The sequence below is a fragment of the Barbus barbus genome, assembly GCF_936440315.1.
Source record: "Barbus barbus genome assembly, chromosome: 1".
NCBI lineage: Eukaryota > Metazoa > Chordata > Actinopteri > Cypriniformes > Cyprinidae > Barbus > Barbus barbus.
The window spans coordinates 34,498,940-34,517,561 of record NC_136729.1 but is presented as its reverse complement, the minus strand read 5'-3'; the positions used below and the strand labels follow the sequence as shown (position 1 = coordinate 34,517,561).

At 37.7% G+C, this 18,622-nt stretch overlaps 1 protein-coding gene across 2 annotated transcripts in view; it reads left to right on the top strand.

Annotated features, from left to right (window-relative positions):
• The window catches only part of LOC306872250 (disintegrin and metalloproteinase domain-containing protein 33-like), a 103,703-nt gene that overhangs the window by 71,369 nt on the left and 13,712 nt on the right, over positions 1 to 18,622 (top strand). For both annotated transcript variants that reach the window (XR_013784405.1, XM_079420742.1), the window contains exons 5-15: positions 2,642 to 2,718; positions 5,750 to 5,933; positions 7,994 to 8,059; positions 8,665 to 8,736; positions 8,903 to 9,069; positions 9,315 to 9,399; positions 11,112 to 11,254; positions 13,629 to 13,806; positions 15,091 to 15,180; positions 15,769 to 15,964; positions 16,725 to 16,833. Coding sequence is in view for 1 of the 2 variants with exons in the window: in XM_079420742.1 (XP_079276868.1) it covers positions 2,642 to 2,718; positions 5,750 to 5,933; positions 7,994 to 8,059; positions 8,665 to 8,736; positions 8,903 to 9,069; positions 9,315 to 9,399; positions 11,112 to 11,254; positions 13,629 to 13,806; positions 15,091 to 15,180; positions 15,769 to 15,964; positions 16,725 to 16,833 (1,367 nt within the window). In the remaining variant the exon portion in view is untranslated. The remainder of the gene's footprint in view (positions 1 to 2,641; positions 2,719 to 5,749; positions 5,934 to 7,993; positions 8,060 to 8,664; positions 8,737 to 8,902; positions 9,070 to 9,314; positions 9,400 to 11,111; positions 11,255 to 13,628; positions 13,807 to 15,090; positions 15,181 to 15,768; positions 15,965 to 16,724; positions 16,834 to 18,622) is intronic.

Sequence of the window (18,622 nt, the reverse complement as noted above, 5' to 3'; positions counted from 1 at the left end):
CCTGTGTATTCTGTTAACCCATCTGTGTTTATGTCTAGCTCTGAGTCTGGTTCTGCGTTTAACACTCTCCATGTGTTAGCTGCCTTACCGAGCCATTCTGTGTGTATGTCTGGTTCTGAGTCTGGTTCTGCGTATAACCCTCTTCAAGTGTTAGCTGCCTTACCGAGCCATTCTGTGTGTATGTCTGGTTCTGAGTCCGGTTCTGCGTATAACCCTCTTCAAGTGTTAGCTGCCTTACCGAGCCATTCTGTGTGTATGTCTGGTTCTGAGTCTGGTTCTGCGTATAACCCTCTTCAAGTGTTAGCTGCCTTACCGAGCCATTCTGTGTGTATGTCTGGTTCTGAGTCTGGTTCTGGTTCTGCGTATAACCCTCTTCAAGTGTTAGCTGCCTTACCGAGCCATTCTGTGTGTATGTCTGGTTCTGAGTCCGGTTCTGCGTATAACCCTCTTCAAGTGTTAGCTGCCTTACCGAGCCATTCTGTGTGTATGTCTAGCTCTGAGTCTGGTTCTGCGTATAACCCTCTCCAAGTGTTAGCTGCCTTACTGAGCCATTCTATGTTTATGTCTAGCTCTGAGTCTGGTTCTGCGTATAACCCTCTCCAAGTGTTAGCTGCCTTACTGAGCCATTCTATGTTTATGTCTAGCTCTGAGTCTGGTTCTGCGTATAACCCTCTCCAAGTGTTAGCTGCCTTACTGAGCCATTCTGTGTGTATGTCTAGCTCTGAGTCTGGTTCAGCGTATAACACTCTCCAAGTGTTAGCTGCCTTACCGAGCCATTCTGTGTGTATGTCTAGCTCTGAGTCTGGTTCTGCGTATAACCCTCTCCAAGTGTTAGCTGCCTTACTGAGCCATTCTATGTTTATGTCTAGCTCTGAGTCTGGTTCAGCGTATAACACTCTCCAAGTGTTAGCTGCCTTACTGAGCCATTCTATGTTTATGTCTAGCTCTGAGTCTGGTTCTGCGTATAACACTCTCCAAGTGTTAGCTGCCTTACCGAGCCATTCTGTGTTTTGTAAGTGTAAGTTTAGTTTGTTTAGTTTATAGTCTCGTTTTCTGCCTGTGTTTCCTGGTTTAACCCTTTGCCTTGCCCTTCGGACTCTGTTTGTACCTCTCTTGGACTACTGCTCGTGTACCTGGATTATCTCTCTGCCTTGCCCTGTTGGATATTGTTCGCCCATCGCCGATCTTGTGTTTTGCCTGTGCCATTTCTGTTTGCCGGTGTTTGACCCTGCCTGTGTACTGACTGTTTATAATTAAAAGTTTGCACATGGATCCGCACGCCTCACGTCTTGTTCGCCATGTAACACACACACACACACACACATATATATATATATATATATATATACACTATACTGTCGTGATTTGTATTTATCTATTGTTATCTATTTTAATTTTAGTTAAATAATGTCTGAATTTATGTCTGTATAGGTCTTTTATTAAGTTTTAGTTTTATTTAATTTGAATTATTTTAATACTTCAACAAACTAAATGGAAATGAAATGATATATATATTGAATTTATAAATGTATGTATGCATGTGTGTGTGTGTGTGTGTGTGGTTGTACATACACGTATACAGTATAGTTGTTGTTTTTTTGGTGTTTGGCTTAGTGTTATGTTAGAATCATTATTATACTCATACCTTTTGGTCTTTAATATTTTTAATTGTTTTTAGCTTTATTTTTAGTTTTTTATTTAAATGTTAAATTTTGAAATTTTGTTGTATGCATTGTCATTTTTATTTAATTTCTTTATTTTTAAAATGTGTATACAGCACATATTCTGTATTACATATTCTACATCCCTAATCTTTACAACTACCTTAATTATTAATAAGCAGCTAATTAGGAGTTAGGAGGCAAACGTTGTAGTTAATGATTTATTAATAGTGAGAATTAGACCTTAAAATAAAGTGTGACTAAACTGCATCCTCTTTTCATGAGGAACAAACTTTGCAACAGTAAAACAGTACATTCTATATAATGTATGTAATATAAATGAAAACTGGATGAAACACAAGTCCTCTTCTGTGGCCTCACTGGACATCAGATGCACACTTTTTTCACATTCTTAATTTGCACATACTTCTCATTTCACATACTGTTTTTCACCTACTACATAGTAGGGAAGTAGGTGTATTTGAAAGCAGGGATTGTCAAGTGTTGTCTCCAGAGACTGTTGATTTGTGTCTGTCGTGCTTGACCATCCCTCTTTTGCTTCCTCGCTGTTCAAATAAATGAACTAATTTCATGGTCTGACCGTTCATGTAAGCCTTTTTTTAATAGATAAAAGAATATCACTTGTACATAGTTTGGATCTGTTTCAGTAGAGTTAAATGGAGCGATTATTTTCCAAATGTTAGCGGTAAACTCCTGAGGGACGTTTTTTGGTGCTGCAATCAAAAAGAGGCAGACTAATTAAGTCCAATAAACCTGAAAGCCAAAAATGTAACAAATGTAATTGTGATTTACAGATGTAGTCTTTTTACTACTAATTAGATAGATGTTCCATTAACTCGGTTTTGCCCATTTTATGAACAACATTAACTCTGCAGCCTGTCTCTTGAGCGAACTGCTCACTCTTATCTCGTTTTCTCTGCATTGCCTCCAGCAATATATTTCTCTCCTTCCTTTTCCAGGATCATTGCTTCTATCACGGGAGGGTCAGGGGTCATGAAGACTCTTGGGTCGCTCTGAGCACATGTTTGGGAATGAGGTATGTCATGTCTTGCATAATTGGATTCTCTTCAGACACAATACGCTCAATTCATTCGGTCACATCATGTCTTAGGAAGGCTAAAATGTCACATGGCTTAGTGTGATTAGCATGTAAACTGCTTGATTGTATGAACATCCTGTGAGCATTATGACTGTTTTTGTTTTTTTTCAGTTAGTTGTGTGAATAAGACTTTGTGAGCAAGTGTTTATGGGTTTGCATGAAAGTACTAAATGCTCCATAGAGAGAAGGAAAATCTAGTTGATATTCTGCATTTGTGGTTGCAAAAAGTCGGCCACCTTTAATTTTGCATATGCAGCAAAATTCTGTGTGCTTAATTTGTAAAGAGCGGAAATGTTTTGGCCAGGTTATTGAATATAAGCACTGATGACTAATGCTGTGGCCCCACCAGAATGTTAATAGTTTGTTGTGCTCAGTCCTCATTCAGCACTGAAAGCTTCCTCTCTATGTATAAACAATATCCACAAACAGCCTTGAAACTGCATCTGCCCCTGTCTTTTCCTGCTGAATCTAAACCTAATGCCTAGAGATCCAAACCAAACATCTGTGTCTTTGAAACACAAGTGACTGTATTAAAAGTTTCACAAACCAAAGGTTTTGTCATGATTGTAAATAAAGGATTGCTTTCATTTTACTACACATTTATTGTACTGGTGGGCAAAGAGAACATGAAGGAGAACAAATTTAATTTGAATATTCTTTATTGATAAAAAGTCATTACTACATTATGTAACCCTTAGTTTAGTTTTTAAACTTTAATTAATATACACTTCATATACACCTATCTACGGATTGCATGCATTATTATAATTTTTCTGTCTTGTTTTCTTGTGATCACGACATAACGAGTTGTTTTGTCGTTATCACGACTTAATTTTCTCGTGATCTCGACATAACGAGTTGTTTTGTCGTTATCACGACTTAATTTTCTCGTGATCTCGACATAACGAAAGTTGTTTTGTCGTTATCACGACTTAATTTTCTCGTGATCTCGACATAACGAAAGTTGTTTTGTCGTTATCACGACTTAATTTTCTCGTGATCTCGACATAACGAGTTGTTTTGTCGTTATCACGACTTAATTTTCTCGTGATCTCGACATAACGAAAGTTGTTTTGTCGTTATCACGACTTAATTTTCTCGTGATCTCGACATAACGAAAGTTGTTTTGTCGTTATCACGACTTAATTTTCTCGTGATCTCGACATAACGAAAGTTGTTGATCTCAACGTAAAAACCGTTTTCTCACGACGTAATTGTAGCTATCGTGAGAAAATCAGGGTCGCTATATTGTCTTCGACGATAAAGTTGCAGACCCGACAGCCTCCTTCTCAAGTGTCGAACACTTATAAGTCGTCAATCACTGACAGACACAGAGCTATTTCAGTTTGAGTGAGTCCCTGATCAAAGTAAAAGCGAATACGATCATCCATGATGCTGCGATGATGCTTCTTCTATAGCATTTTCTCATGCCGAATACACAGAGAAATTTAAGTCGTGATAACGACAAAACAACTTTCGTTATGTCGAGATCACGAGAAAATTAAGTCGTGATAACGACAAAGCAACTTTCGTTATATCGAGATCACGAGAAAATTAAGTCGTGATCACGAGAAAACAAGACAGAAAAATTATAATAATGCATGGCCGCTTAGAACTTCCGTACCTATCAAAGTCTGAGGTCAGTAAGATTTTATTTTCCCAACTAAATTAATATTTTTTACTTGGCAAGGACACAGTAAAGACATTTATAATGCTGTTTTAAAAAGTGTTGTAAAATGTTCTAAAAGATTTCTCTTTCAAATAAGAGTGTTCTTTTGTACTTTCTGTTCATCAGTGAATTATGAAACAAATATGAAGCAGCACATATGTTTTCAACATTTATCATAATAAGAAATGTAGAATATAGACTGCAGGCTGCTGAAAACTAAGTTTTGCCATCACAGGAATAAATGCAAAACAATGGATAGTGATAATATTACTGTTTTACTATATTTTTGATTAAATAAATGCAGCATAAATGCAGCAAAAAAGACTTCTTTCAAAACATTTGATTATACATGAACTACTAATCATCAGATGATAGTTTTGATAAAGGAAGTTATTATGACGTAGAATCAGAAAAGAAGAAACATTTAAAAACCATTTAAATTATTTAAAATACCAAAGATGTGTTGGCTACATAATTGGTTAAATGTGGCTAGATGATAAATGCAACTGCCATTTACTTAAAATTGTGTGAAATCAGAGAGCAGCAGTCAGGATAGTTGTGGGATGAATCAGTGTTCCCTAAAGTGTGTTTGCTTTCATTCCTGATCATTCAGTCTATAGACTATGAGAGCAGTTGCTCTTTTGACATCCAGAGTTTGTTGTAATATATATTGAGTCGAGTAGCCAGTTATATGAAAATAACAGAGTTTTTAAGTGCAAAGCCCTGGAGAGTCTGTCTCTTAATATTGCCAAAGGTTTTGAATTTCTTATGAAGACAGATCAAGTCATTGAACAGCTGTTGCAAGATTTTGTAAGAGCAAACGTAATTAGCACTATATGTTTTCATATGGCTTTTCTCAAGGCGAATGTTGCATGTCTTTACTCTCAGCTCATTGGAGGTCATGTGCTGATGTGTGCCATAGTCTGCAGAGGCATCAGTCCATTTAAAAATTTGACTAATGTATTTGATTGTTTTATTTTTATCATTCAATATTTATTTTACTATTTATTATTTCATGAATATTATTACATTTATGCCAAGGCAAATCACAGCCAAATTTGCATACAGTTTTAGTGTCAGGAACCATTATAAAGCCATACCCTGAGTCATTTCTGCTTGCCTGTTGTCAACTTGGGGAAAATGACAATCCTCATTTTGAAAGTAATAGTTGGATGCCCTGGGGCGTAAACAAATGGTTTTGTGACTAAATGGATTTGGACCAGTTGTAAAAAATTGGAAGACAAAGCACATTTTACAAGAGAGCATTTGAGCTGACATTACTCTAATTTCCTTCTGCAGAGGTTTGATTGTCTTGAACTCAAATGATACATACTACCTGGAGCCAATCGGAAGCCAGGAGGTTCTCCACCACACCTTCTATCGCACTGAAGACCTGCCGGTCAAAACCGGCACCTGTGGACACAGCCATCAGACTGGACACATCAGCCTGTTCAGTGGTCATCTTAAACCTTTGCATCAAAGGGTCAGTCAGAAATTAAATCAGTTTGATTTATGATGTGTCCCATTTCATCATTTGTGACCCTGGAGCACAAAACCAGGCATAAGTAGCACGGGTGTATCTGTAGCAATAGCTAAAAAATACATTGTATGGGTCAAAATGATCGCTTTTCTTTTATGCCAAAAATCATTAGGATATTAAGTAAAAGTTATGTTCCATGAAGATATTTTGTAGATTTCCTACCATAAATATATTAAAACTTCATTATTGATAAGTGATATGCATTGCTAAAACTTCATTTGGACAACTTTAAAAGCAATGTTCTCAGTATTTAGATTTTTTTGCACCCTCAAATTCCAGATTTTCAAATAGTTGTATCTCGGCCAAATATTGCCTATCCTAACAAACCATACATCAATGGAAAGCTTATTTATTTTGCTTTCAGATGATGTATGGATGTCGAATTCGAAAAATGTACCCTTATGTCTGGTTTTGTGGTCCGGGATCACATTTAATAGCTGATAAAATTTGGTAATAAATAAAGAGACTTGGTAATACATTTTTGCAATATATTTCACTGAAGTAGATGTCATGCAAAAGTGTATTTAATCAGTCCTTTCCACAGGTGACAAAAATTGTGTAAAGCAACTCTCACTAGATTGTAAGCATAATAGTCATTAGGGAAATAACAGTGAGTCATTACCATCATTATTCAGTGTGTAACGTCTCTATTTCTGATCTCATAAGTGGGTTGTGTGTGATGTCAGAGAAGATTTCTCTCTTACAATAGCAAAGATGTTCTGTTCCCTCCAATCTATAATAACTAGATAGGCCACTCACGGAAGAGAACATTGCGGTCTGACGCAAAGCTGTTGTGTTGCATTGTGCGTCAGTAATTTCATTTATTCCCATAATGTGCTGCAGAAAGAAAAATGTGTTTTGGCTCATTACAGTACAGAAAATAAAGCCATCTTAAGCCCAGGTTAAGTGTTCAGACTGATGAAGTGCATAATGTGGGCTTATTATAAAACTCTTGAGGATCATTAGCAGGAGTTGGGAGCCCTCCTACTGCTATTGTTCTGCTTGCACTTGCTTTCTCATTAAAGCCAAGCAGTAGAGACTTCTAACTGGCCTGCTGTTTACAAATGAGAATTAGAGGGTCCATAAATTAATAAACAGTGATGATGCATTCCTGGTACAATTGGATTACAAAGTTCCTGAATCTTGAAGTTCATATATACTGTAGTACAGCATGTCTCTGTGTAGCTTTTAGTCTTTAATTACCACAGATCCCATGTGTACAGAATCATATCGACACTCTTTGGCTCTCTGTAGTTGGTGATGTGTCCTCCACAATAAAAACAAGTCCATTGCATTTTGTACATAGAATTTATTTTTATTTTTTTCCAACAGAATGATTATATTTCCAAAGATTTCCATCCCTATAGCTAATAGGCGTACAAACGAGTTCCTGACGAGGCTCATTTTGGAATTCAGAGCTCTGATTTTTATTGCTTATGACCATTTATCAACTTTTTATTTTCCACTTGTGCCAAGGAAGATGACTTATATGCAAATTCTGTTCTTCCACTTATTTTACTGTTTGACTTACATTTTATTTACTGCTCGGTTACTGTAAAGTCCTTGCTGCCACTTTGTGGCAACTGAATACTTTTGTGACTACTGTGCCAACGCAGACTTTGGAGTGAATTAGATCCATAAATTAAAATGCAAATAAAACTGAACATGAAGAACAGCAGTGATGGCAAGCAGTGAAAACTAAACACATTGCTACAATATCGTTGCATACAGTTTTGGAAATTTTGTAGTTAGTTTGTAAAACCTTTTTTTCTGCACACAAACAACAATTAGCATTTACATTAAACCCATTTTATAGTAAATTCAATATGTGTGATTGAATACAATTGTCGCTTCATTACTTGTTCAGTAGTTGCAGACATTTATTGTATGTATGTAAAAGCAAGCGCCAAGAGACTTGAGAAACAAATCCATAAATCCTGCCCTCCAGCAATTAACGTTTCATTTTGCTTGCTGTTCGTTTGTGTCTGTATTTACCTCCATAGGTTAGACGAAATGCCTGGGGTACTACAAAGTACATGGAACTGTATATAGTAGCTGACAACACACTGGTAAGCTGATGATGCCTGTGTCATGCTCATTTCTACTAATTAGACACTTCCACACAGTAAAGTTCACCACAGGAATTAAGGCTTTAAAGCTTCAAATACAGGCCGAGTTATATAAACTGTACTTTAGAACCGGTACTTTTAAGCCTAGTGTTACTTTCTCATTCAAATGTGGCCACTGAGCAATTGCTGCTTAAATATAGAGCTTCGGAAGTGCCATTTTGCTCTCTCCCTCTCTTTTCTATCACTCCCATTGACGATGTCTTACATGTATGAGGAGTTATCAAGAAGTTATCAGTGAATTAAATCGTTTAATTTTTAGTCCTCGGGTATGAGGGATGCATTTCGTGAGAGGCATGCAGACAATCTTTCAGTGTTACATTCTGTTGAGTTTTCTGATTGAGTTCTTTCATACATTTACATCGAATCTGTATAATATCCACCAAAAGCCAAAAAAGGCAGAAGGTTATGTAAGATTTCATTATGGCTGGATTTAGTTAATCAAATTTCTCTGTAACAGGGTTTTCGCAATTTCTCAAGCAGGGTCTATGCATTTGTATGTTCATCTTGATCAAATTGCCTCTTGGTGTTTCTTCATGTCTCTACAGTACAGGAAGCAAAACAAGGACCTTGACAAAACTAAAATGAGGATAATGGAAATTGCTAATTATGTAGATAAGGTATGTCAAGCCTGGGTGAATTTCTTTGGTTCAAAGGTTTTGTTGACTGTTTAGACTGCATATTTGTTCTCTGAATGCAAAAATTCCTAGATGTCTGTATTATAATTATATTTAACAAAATAAATCCCTTTACCATGTTCCTAATTGTTTGTTTTGGTCTGATCAGTTCTACAGAGAATTGAACATCCGCGTACCTCTGATTGGTCTAGAGGTTTGGACTGAACATGATCAGTGCATCATCAATGAGGAGCCAAATTCAACTCTTTGGTCCTTCCTACAGTGGAGACAGAAACTCAAATCCCACAAGAAACATGACAATGCACAACTACTCACGTTAGTCACAATACACACCAACTGTATGCACACAGACTGTAGAACTGTCCTGTAATGTATTCATAATGATGTTGGATAAGTTTTAAAAAAATATAATTAGTTACACTTACACTGAAATTCTTACATCGTTTACTCGCCTTCTAGTTGTTCCAAAACTGTATCCCTTTCAAATATCCCTTTAAAGGGATAAAGATTGGCATTTTAATTGATATCATAGCTGAAAGTATATATGGTCTTCCCTGCAGTGGTGTGATTTTCAAGGGCACCACCATTGGCATGGCTCCGCTGGAGGGCATGTGCAGTCACGAGAACTCGGGCGGCATCAACGTGGTAAGAAAGCATGCAGGCTTGCATCTGGAATAGGCTGTAAACACTGTGTATATAAAGTGTGTGTTTGTGTACAGCTCATGCAGGGATTTGATAAAGTGATCAATAGCTCCCACATACCTGATTAGCCTCTTATTGGTTCTATTACTTTGTGTGGCGGGAGAAGATCACTTTGCAGCATACTAATGAGTGGTGAAGCATTTTTTCTGGATATTACACATGGATGGAGTCATTCTACATTACATCAATATAGCCTGCTTAGTCCTACTGAGATCAGTATGGTACATGGAAAAGTTTTTTTTTTATGCATGTCAACAGTGGTTACATATCTAGAAGCAATAAGAGCTGACCTACCAGACACTAGTTGAATATACACAACAGCACAACCTTTATACAACAGCACAATTTCTATAATAGTATTCTCTAATATAGTTAATATAAGTATAAGGGATTTATAAGTGATGATCATATAAGTGATGTTTTCAGAAGTCACAATCATATTTTGAGAGTAAATTTGTTTTGTATGTGCTGCTTGACAGGAACTGCAGTCGACAGCTAGTTATTTAACAAGATATTGATATTTTCAGAAGTTTTTTTTGTTTGTTTATTATAAATCCTCTAGGGGTTGAAAATAGCATGCTGAGGATGAAAAATATGACTGTTGACCATTTGAGAGGATGGAAATTATATAACATACATTATTTAAAATATATTTAAATGATATATAATCAGTGTCACACAGGGACTTCTAGAAATGTAATTTTACAGTTTTTCTTGCAATTACAATTACTTGTATTTAACCAATCACAGTAACCATACATTTACAGTAAAATATTAAAACATTTATATTTTATATTTTTTAAGGTAATTTATAGTTAACCAATTACAGTTTACTGTAGCATTTATTTATTTATTTTTTTGTACAAATTACAAAAAAAAATTACAGTTGGTGAATATAGAATCACTGTTGGACATGTGTGGTCTTGTCCTGGACAATGGTTTGAGAAAGCATTCCTTATCATAAATAGGCTCCCTCACATTCCTCAAATGCTTTAGAACCAGTATATGACAAGGACAATGTGGTTCCTACGGAGAAATTTAGAAGATAGAAAATCCATAAAGAGAAATCATTTGTAATACAACTGCATGTCATATTTCAACATTGTTGTTATGGTGGAGATATCATCAGTGCCGTCTGTAAAAATCAACACTGCATGCCCTTTGCAGAGATATCCGTTGGTGCTACTTTCTCTGGAAATATGTGTGAGTGTGTGCACCTTTATGCTTTTGTCATGGTATGAAGATAAAACAAAGACCATTCTGTTTACCACAGCCAAGGTAGTTAAATTACCACCTGCAGGTAAAAAAACAACAACATCCTCTACAATTTATGGCATCATTGTAACATAACAAAGATGCCTTTGGAGATCAGAGATGTCCTCTGGGCTTCTACTGCCATTTACCTACCATAATGTTGGAACCGTGGCAATGTGGCATAGCAACGACAGAAGCCTGTGGGCTACAAATAGCCTTTATGTCCAATTTAAAGCATAAAATGTAAGTAATTTATTGCATGGCAGTGAGAGCGGCAAATACTCTAATCATGTATATTGAATTCATCATTTTAGACAGACTCTAAAAGCAGTGCTTAAACTTCTGTTTCATGTATTGTGATGTTTGTTATGGCTGGTAGATTAAATGATCTTCTCTTCCAGGACCATTCTGAATTACCCATTGGGGCGGCTGCCACCATGGCACATGAGATCGGCCATAATTTTGGCATGAGCCATGACCATGAGGGCTGTTGTGTGGAGGCCACTGCAGAGCAGGGTGGATGTGTCATGGCGGCAGCTACAGGGTAAAGACTTCTACATTTGTATTGCATTGATGCCTTTAGCAGAGGCTTCCTTTTATAAATAACCAACAATGCAGAACATAAAATCACGGTAATTACAAAAGCATGCTAATTACGCAAAGAACCCTGGAGCACTTGCAAATAATTTTAACTTCTAAACTAAAACATAGACAGGATGCTACTGTACAAGTATATATTTAGTTGCTAATGATAAGTCCCTAAGGATGAGTCAAGCATTTTAGTCTCCACTTCAGATTGTACGCCTACAGACCATTCACTGACCATCTGATGTGCACTACCGTTCAAATGTTTGGGGTCAGTAAGATTAGTTTATTTTTTCTTGAATTAAATTAGTACTTTTATTCCGCAAGGACACATTATAATTCATCAAAAGTGACAGTAAAGACATTTATAATGTTTCAAAATATTTCTGTTTCAATTAAATAAAATTATTTTGACCCCAAAAAAATACTGAAACAAATATATCAGTTTCCACAAAAATATTAAGCATCACAACTGTTTCCAACATTGATAATGAATAAGAAATGTTTATTGAGTACCAAATCAGCACATTGGAATTATATCTGAAGGATCATGTGACACTGAAGACTGCAGTAATGGCTGCTGATTTAGCTTTGTAATCACAGTAATAAAATTAAAAAAATTTAAATATACTGAAGTAGAAAACTTGTAAAGATATTTATGAATATTTGTATTGTATTTTTATCAAATAATTACACACTATTGTATATTACACACAAAACTACCTTAAGTAGGGGGAAGTCGTGGCCTAATGGTTAGAGAGTCGGACTTGTAATCCAAAGGTTGCGGGTTCGAGTCCCCGGCCGGCAGGAATTGTAGGTAGGGGGAGTGAATGTCCAGCACTCTCTCCACCCTCAATACCTCGACTGAGGTGCCCTTGAGCAAGGCACCGAACCCCCAACTGCTCCCTGGGCGCCGCAGCATAAAATGGCTGTGTTCACGGTGCGTGTGTGTGTTCACTGCTGTGTGTGTGCACGTTGGATGGGTTAAATGCAGAGCACGAATTCCGAGTATGGGTCACCATACTTGGCTGAATGTCACTTCACTTCACTTCACTAAGCTGGCTGAAATCACCAGTTGCAATCTAGCTTCTAGCTGTTTCTAGGAAACAGCTTTTTGTGTGAAGTGAAGTGAAAGTGAAGTGACATTCAGCCAAGTATGGTGACCCATACTCGGAATTCGTGCTCTGCATTTAACCCATCCAACGTGCACACACACAGCAGTGAACACACACACCGTGAACACACACCCGGAGCAGTGGGCAGCCATTTTATGCTGCAGCGCCCGGGGAGCAGTTGGGGGTTCGGTGTCTTGCTCAAGGACACCTCAGTCGTGGTATTGAGGGTGGAGAGAGCACTGGACATTCACTCCCCCCACCTACAATCCCTGCCGGCCCGAGACTCGAACCCGCAACCTTTGGATTACAAGTCCGACGCTCTAACCATTAGGCCACGACTTCCCACCTGATACCTGAAAAGATAGCAAGTAAAGTAAACAACATACCATGAATATCCTGTACATCAATTTTCATATGGCGCTATCTATGATGGTATTGCATGATAGTCTCAGGAGTAAATATCACATGTATATATAAAGAGAGAACCATGACACAGAGACATGCACAGATCCATTCTGAGAACACTGATTTACGGACAGAAGAGGGAACATGATGTGTCAGGTATTGTCAGCACACCAGTAGTGTCATGCTGTTTGAGAAATGTTCTGAGGGATCTGGTATAAATGGAGAACAGCAGGGTGCCCAACACTGAGCCCTGTGGAACCCCAGTGTTAAGGGTGCAGCAGTTTTTCAGCTAACTGGGTAAGAACTAATTAAGACATATAAACCAGAAAAAAAGCCAGAAAGAACTTTCTGGATGAAAATTACAGCTGCTAGCATGAGATCAAAAGTGGCTGACATAAGCACATCATTTATGGCAAGGATAGTAGTTTTAGTAGTGTGAATTGGTTTGAAATTTAATTGAGATGAAGTAGGTTAAGTGACCCCTTGCTTCTGGTCTAGTAGAGGAAAGGTAAGACAGAAGTTCAGAAGAGATCACTTGGCATAAAGAGGAGGAAAGTGTTTTTTTTTTTTACTTGTGAAAAACATTTTGGGAAACTTCACTACTCTTTTCATTTTAAATCAAGACATTATTTTCATGATAATTTTGTTACTGGATTCATTATAAACCTGTGTTCAGCTGCATCTGCCTCAGTGTCTATGGCTGACTGTAGTTGTTTAACAAATTGGAAGTTTTCCATCTTATCTCTACTAGTGCCCCCTTTGTTTTCAATCATTTTGATGCATAAAAATATTCCTTTCTATAATGGTCTGCAGGCACCCCTTTCCAAAAGTTTTCAGCCGCTGTAGCAAAAAAGACTTGGACAACTACTTCCAGAAGGGAGGAGGAATGTGCCTGTTCAACATGCCCAACATGAAGGATCTGGTCGGTGGCAAGAGGTGTGGAAACGGCTTTGTAGAGGAAGGGGAGGAGTGTGACTGTGGAGAACCAGAGGTGATTTGTGCCTAAATGAATTATTGAATGGAATTACTTATTGATTTAGAGAATATTGAATCAGACCAATCGTGAATTAGTAATTTTTCAGAGAACAGTAGTGGGTTTGAAATACATGTAATAAATAAAAATTTGATAGTTAATATGGATTACCATTGATTATGCCTCCTTTTTATGCCTTTATTATTTATTCATGGAATACTTGATATATTTATGCAGTGTATTTTTTAAATAATTTTTATTTTGAAGAGCTTTGCAACCAGTAAAACGTTTTGTTTTTATCACATGGAAGGTCCAAACACAAATGTTACAGTAGAACATAAATAGTTGAACTACAGCAGAAAAATGGTGTTGTAACAAAGCGTGACAGATGAAAGCATATGCGTTTTTATGTTTTTGCTTGCATGCTTGTATGTGTGTATAGTGAGAGAAAGAGGAGCGTCCCACCTTGCTGCAAAGCCGTGTTTGACAGGCTGTCAGGGCGCATATAATGGCTGGGTGATTTGCCATCTGTTGCAGGTAGACTGAGGTAGCGTCTGTAACTCCTAGTCAATAAATACTGTTCTGGATTTTACCTGCTGCCAATACCATATTCAGTGAAACAATACCTCAACTATCACCTGACAGAAAAAGCTAGGTTGCGGCTTTGAACTGAGAGCTGTTATCATACACTTTTGTTCTAACCTTTTAATCCAAACCATCATCTGCTGGCCCTCTCTACTTCCATGAATACACAAAAATAGATTTGACAGTGCAAGCCTGTCATGTACGCATGTCGTTTTTTCATTATAGTCACTGAATCACACCATTTATTTATTTCTAGTGCAGTAATCATAGCTGTCAGTCGCACTTGATACTCTGAAACCATATAAAGCAGAATAGAGGATGCTCTGTGTGTTTATGTGAGACCGAGAGAGACTGTGTGTGTGTGTGTTGTGGCTGTTTCCTCCTCATTAAACACCCTAAAACACCACACACACACATTTTCAGCTGTGCGGTATAATTATTGGCCGTCAGACGCCTCCACGCTGTATATATCAGTGTCATACATGTCAAACATTTTTATATACATCTAACGTCCTGTGCCATTTCTCTTCTCGATTTATACTTTTCCGCACTTTAATCGTAGTGTGCAAACAGACACTGTTGAGTGTGTGTGTAAACAGGACATACATTATGCATATATATACTGTATTTATTGTGTTTTCAAAACTTGCCCTAAGTGGCTGACCATGTAAGTTGAAGGCTTGTAAGTTGTGTGTGTGTGTTTTCTGTCTCCTGCAGGAGTGCACCAATGATTGCTGCCACCCCAGCAATTGCACTTTGAAGGTGGATGCACAGTGTGCCCACGGGGTCTGCTGTGAGGACTGCAAGGTGCCTAACTATTTATCTGTCTATTTATCTATTTATTTATTTATTTCTCTCCCACTGCTTCCCTCTCTCACTCTGTTCTGACTCTCACTTAGTATGTTTTATACAAGTGGTCAAGGCTTACAGAGTTAGCCTGTCCCTGTTAACCCCTGCTGGTAGAAGTCATAACTATACCACCTGGCCGCAAAAAGCATCTTTCCCCATTGAAACCATTGCAAATTAGCTGTGTATTCTGATGAAATTGCATTTTTGTAATCAACATATGTCATTGTATTACTGTAGATGTTTTACTATTTATACACTAACATAGACAAAGATGAATAAATACTGTAACAAATATATTGCTCATTGTTAATTGGTGTTAGTTAATGCATTAGCGAATGCTATCTAATATGACCTTGTTGTAAAGTGTATATTTATTTATTTTATGTGTTGCTCAAAATAGTGAAGGCCTTGTCTGTGTCTACATTCTAGAGAAGCACCAGGCATCACAGTTTCATATCCACTATTTCTCTGTAGTTTGCCCACCACCTGCTCTCTTTTTCTTTCATTAAAGTCCTCCAGTCTCCTTACCGTACCCTCTGCCCACAGCTGAAGCAGGCCGGCACCATGTGCCGTGGAGCAGCCGGTGCCTGTGATCTGCCGGAATACTGCACAGGAGGTTCTCCCTACTGCCCCTCTAACGTTTACCTCCTGGATGGGTCATCGTGTCAGCATGGCCATGCCTACTGCTATAATGGCATGTGTCTGACCCATGAACAGCAGTGCCTGCAGCTGTGGGGTTATGGTAAGATGCTTGCTCTCTGGCTGTGTCTTTAGTTTGCAGGGAAATTACATTTGTAGGATCCAAGTCATTGTGTTACTATGTTAAGTTATTTTATTTAGCAAGAATGCATTAAATTGATCAAAAGTGACAGTGAAGACATTTATAATGTTTCAAAAGACACAAATGTCCCTTTTAATTCCATAAACCAACCTTTCAGAACAAGTTTTTGAATCCTAATGGACTCTTTCAGTGTTTAGTCAGCACTAATGATCAAATACTGCTTGATGTGGATTATGTAGTGAGAGCTCATGGCATTTGGCTGTACACCTCCAGTGTGTTCTGGGCTCGTGTCCAGTCAGGCTCTTTGGCTGTCAAACAGACACAGATCACAGCAGACATACTTTATCATTTGTGGGGTGAGGGGGTGTTAACATGTTTGATGTTCGCTGTGTGTAGGGGAATATTATCATATTCACTAATTTTAATTGAGCAGTTAATGTTTTACTGGACTGGATTTTTTTTAATCTATGGGTTATTTCTAACATGGCATGGTCGAATAAAATTGTGGTATTATGTAATATAAACACATTTTTAAAACTATTAGTCACTTAAAACCTTACACTTCAGCTTCAATTTAATACAATTATCTCTAATTAAATATTAGCTGGTGGCATGAAGCCAGCAGATCCATGTTCACACTATGAGTCTGTTTGAGTCCCCAACTGTAATTGACATTTCTCAGAGTTAATGTAGGTTTAACTGAATAACTAAATTTGTCCAGGTGCGCAGCCGGCACATGACGCCTGTTTTCAGGATGTGAACATAGCGGGGAATGCCTTTGGAAACTGTGGCAAGGACAGTCATGGCAACTACGTAAAGTGTGAGAAAAGGTGAGGTGGTATTTCATTATTTCAACCAGCCATATAAGCAATATTATGTGGTTTCTGTCAAAGAACTTGCTGACCTGAAGTGAAATCTGCAATTTCTGCAAATATCAATTTGGTCTTGGACTTCCTTAAAACTGTTACAGCACAATTAATTATCTTGTGACTCCACCTATATATTAAAAAGAACAAACTTAATACATTATAAAGAACAAGCCAATATATACAGTGTTATGGAAAAGTTTGGGCACCCCTGTAAATTTTCATGATTTTCCTTTATAAATCATTGGCTGACTGGATAAGAAATTTCAGTTAAATATATCATATAGGAGACAAACACAGTGATATTTGAGAAGTGAATTAAATTTGATATGATTTATGGAAAGTGTGCAAGAATTATTTCAACAAAATTAGGCATGTGCATAAATTTAGGCACCACAAAAAAAAAATTAACTCAATATTTTGTGCATCCTCCTTTTGCAGAAATAACAGCCTCTAAACGCTTTCTATAGCTTCCAATTAGAGTCTGGATTCTGGCAGAAGGTATTTTGGACCATTCTTCTTTACAAAACATCTCCAGTTCAGTCAGGTTTGATGGTTTCCGAGCATGGACAGCCCGCTTTAAATCACACCACAAATTTTCAATAATATTCAGGTCTGGGGACTGAGATGGCCATTCCAGAACGTTGTACTTGTTCCTCTGCATGAATGCCTTAGTAGATTTTGAGCAGTGTTTAGGGTCATTGTCTTGTTGAAAGATCCAGTCCCGGCGCAACTTCAACTTTGTCACTGATTCCTGGACATTGTTCTCCAAAATCTGCTGATATTGAGTGGAATCCATGCGACCCTCAACTTTAACAAGATTCCCAGTCCCTGCACTGGCCACACAACCCCACAGCATGATGGAACCGCCACCAAATTTTACTGTATGTAGCGAGTGTTTTTCTTGGAATGCTTTGTTCTTTTTCCGCCATGCATAACACCCCTTGTTTTGCCCAAATAACTCTATTTAGTTTCATCAGTCCACAGCACCTTATTCCAAAATGAAGCTGGCTTGTCCAAATGTGCTTTAGCATACCTCAAGCGACACCGTTTGTGGTGTGTGCAGAGAAAAGGCTTTTTCCGCATTACTCGTCCATACAGCATCTCCTTGTGTAAAGTGCGCTGAATAGTTCAACGATGCACAGTGACACCATCTGCAGCAAGATGATGTTGTAGGTCTTTGGAGCTGGTCTGTGGGTTGACTGTGACTGTTCTCAGCATCCTGCGCCTCTGCTTATCTGAGATTTTTCTTGGTCTGCCACTTCGGGCCTTAACTAGAACTGTGCCTCTGGTCTTCCAATTCCTCACAATGTTCCTCACAGTTGAAACTGAGAGCTTAAATCTCTGAGACAGCTTTCTGTATCCTTCCCCTAAACCATGATGTTCAACAATCATTGTTTTCAGGTCATCTGAGAGTTGTTTTGAGGCTCCCGTGTTGCCACTCTTTAGAGAAGAAGCAAAGAGGAGAAACACTTACAATTGGCCTCCTTTAAATACTTTCTCATGATTGGATTCACCTGTGTATGGAGGTCAAGGGTCACTGAGGTTACCAAACCAATTTTGAGTTCTAATAATTAGTGCTAAAGGTATTGAAATCAATAAAATGACAAGGGTGCCTCAATTTATGCACATGCCTAATTTTGTTGAAATAATTCTTGCACACTTTCCATAAATCATATCAACTTTATTTCACTTCTCAAATATCACTGTGTTTGTCTCCTATATGATATATTTAACTGAAATGTCTTATCCA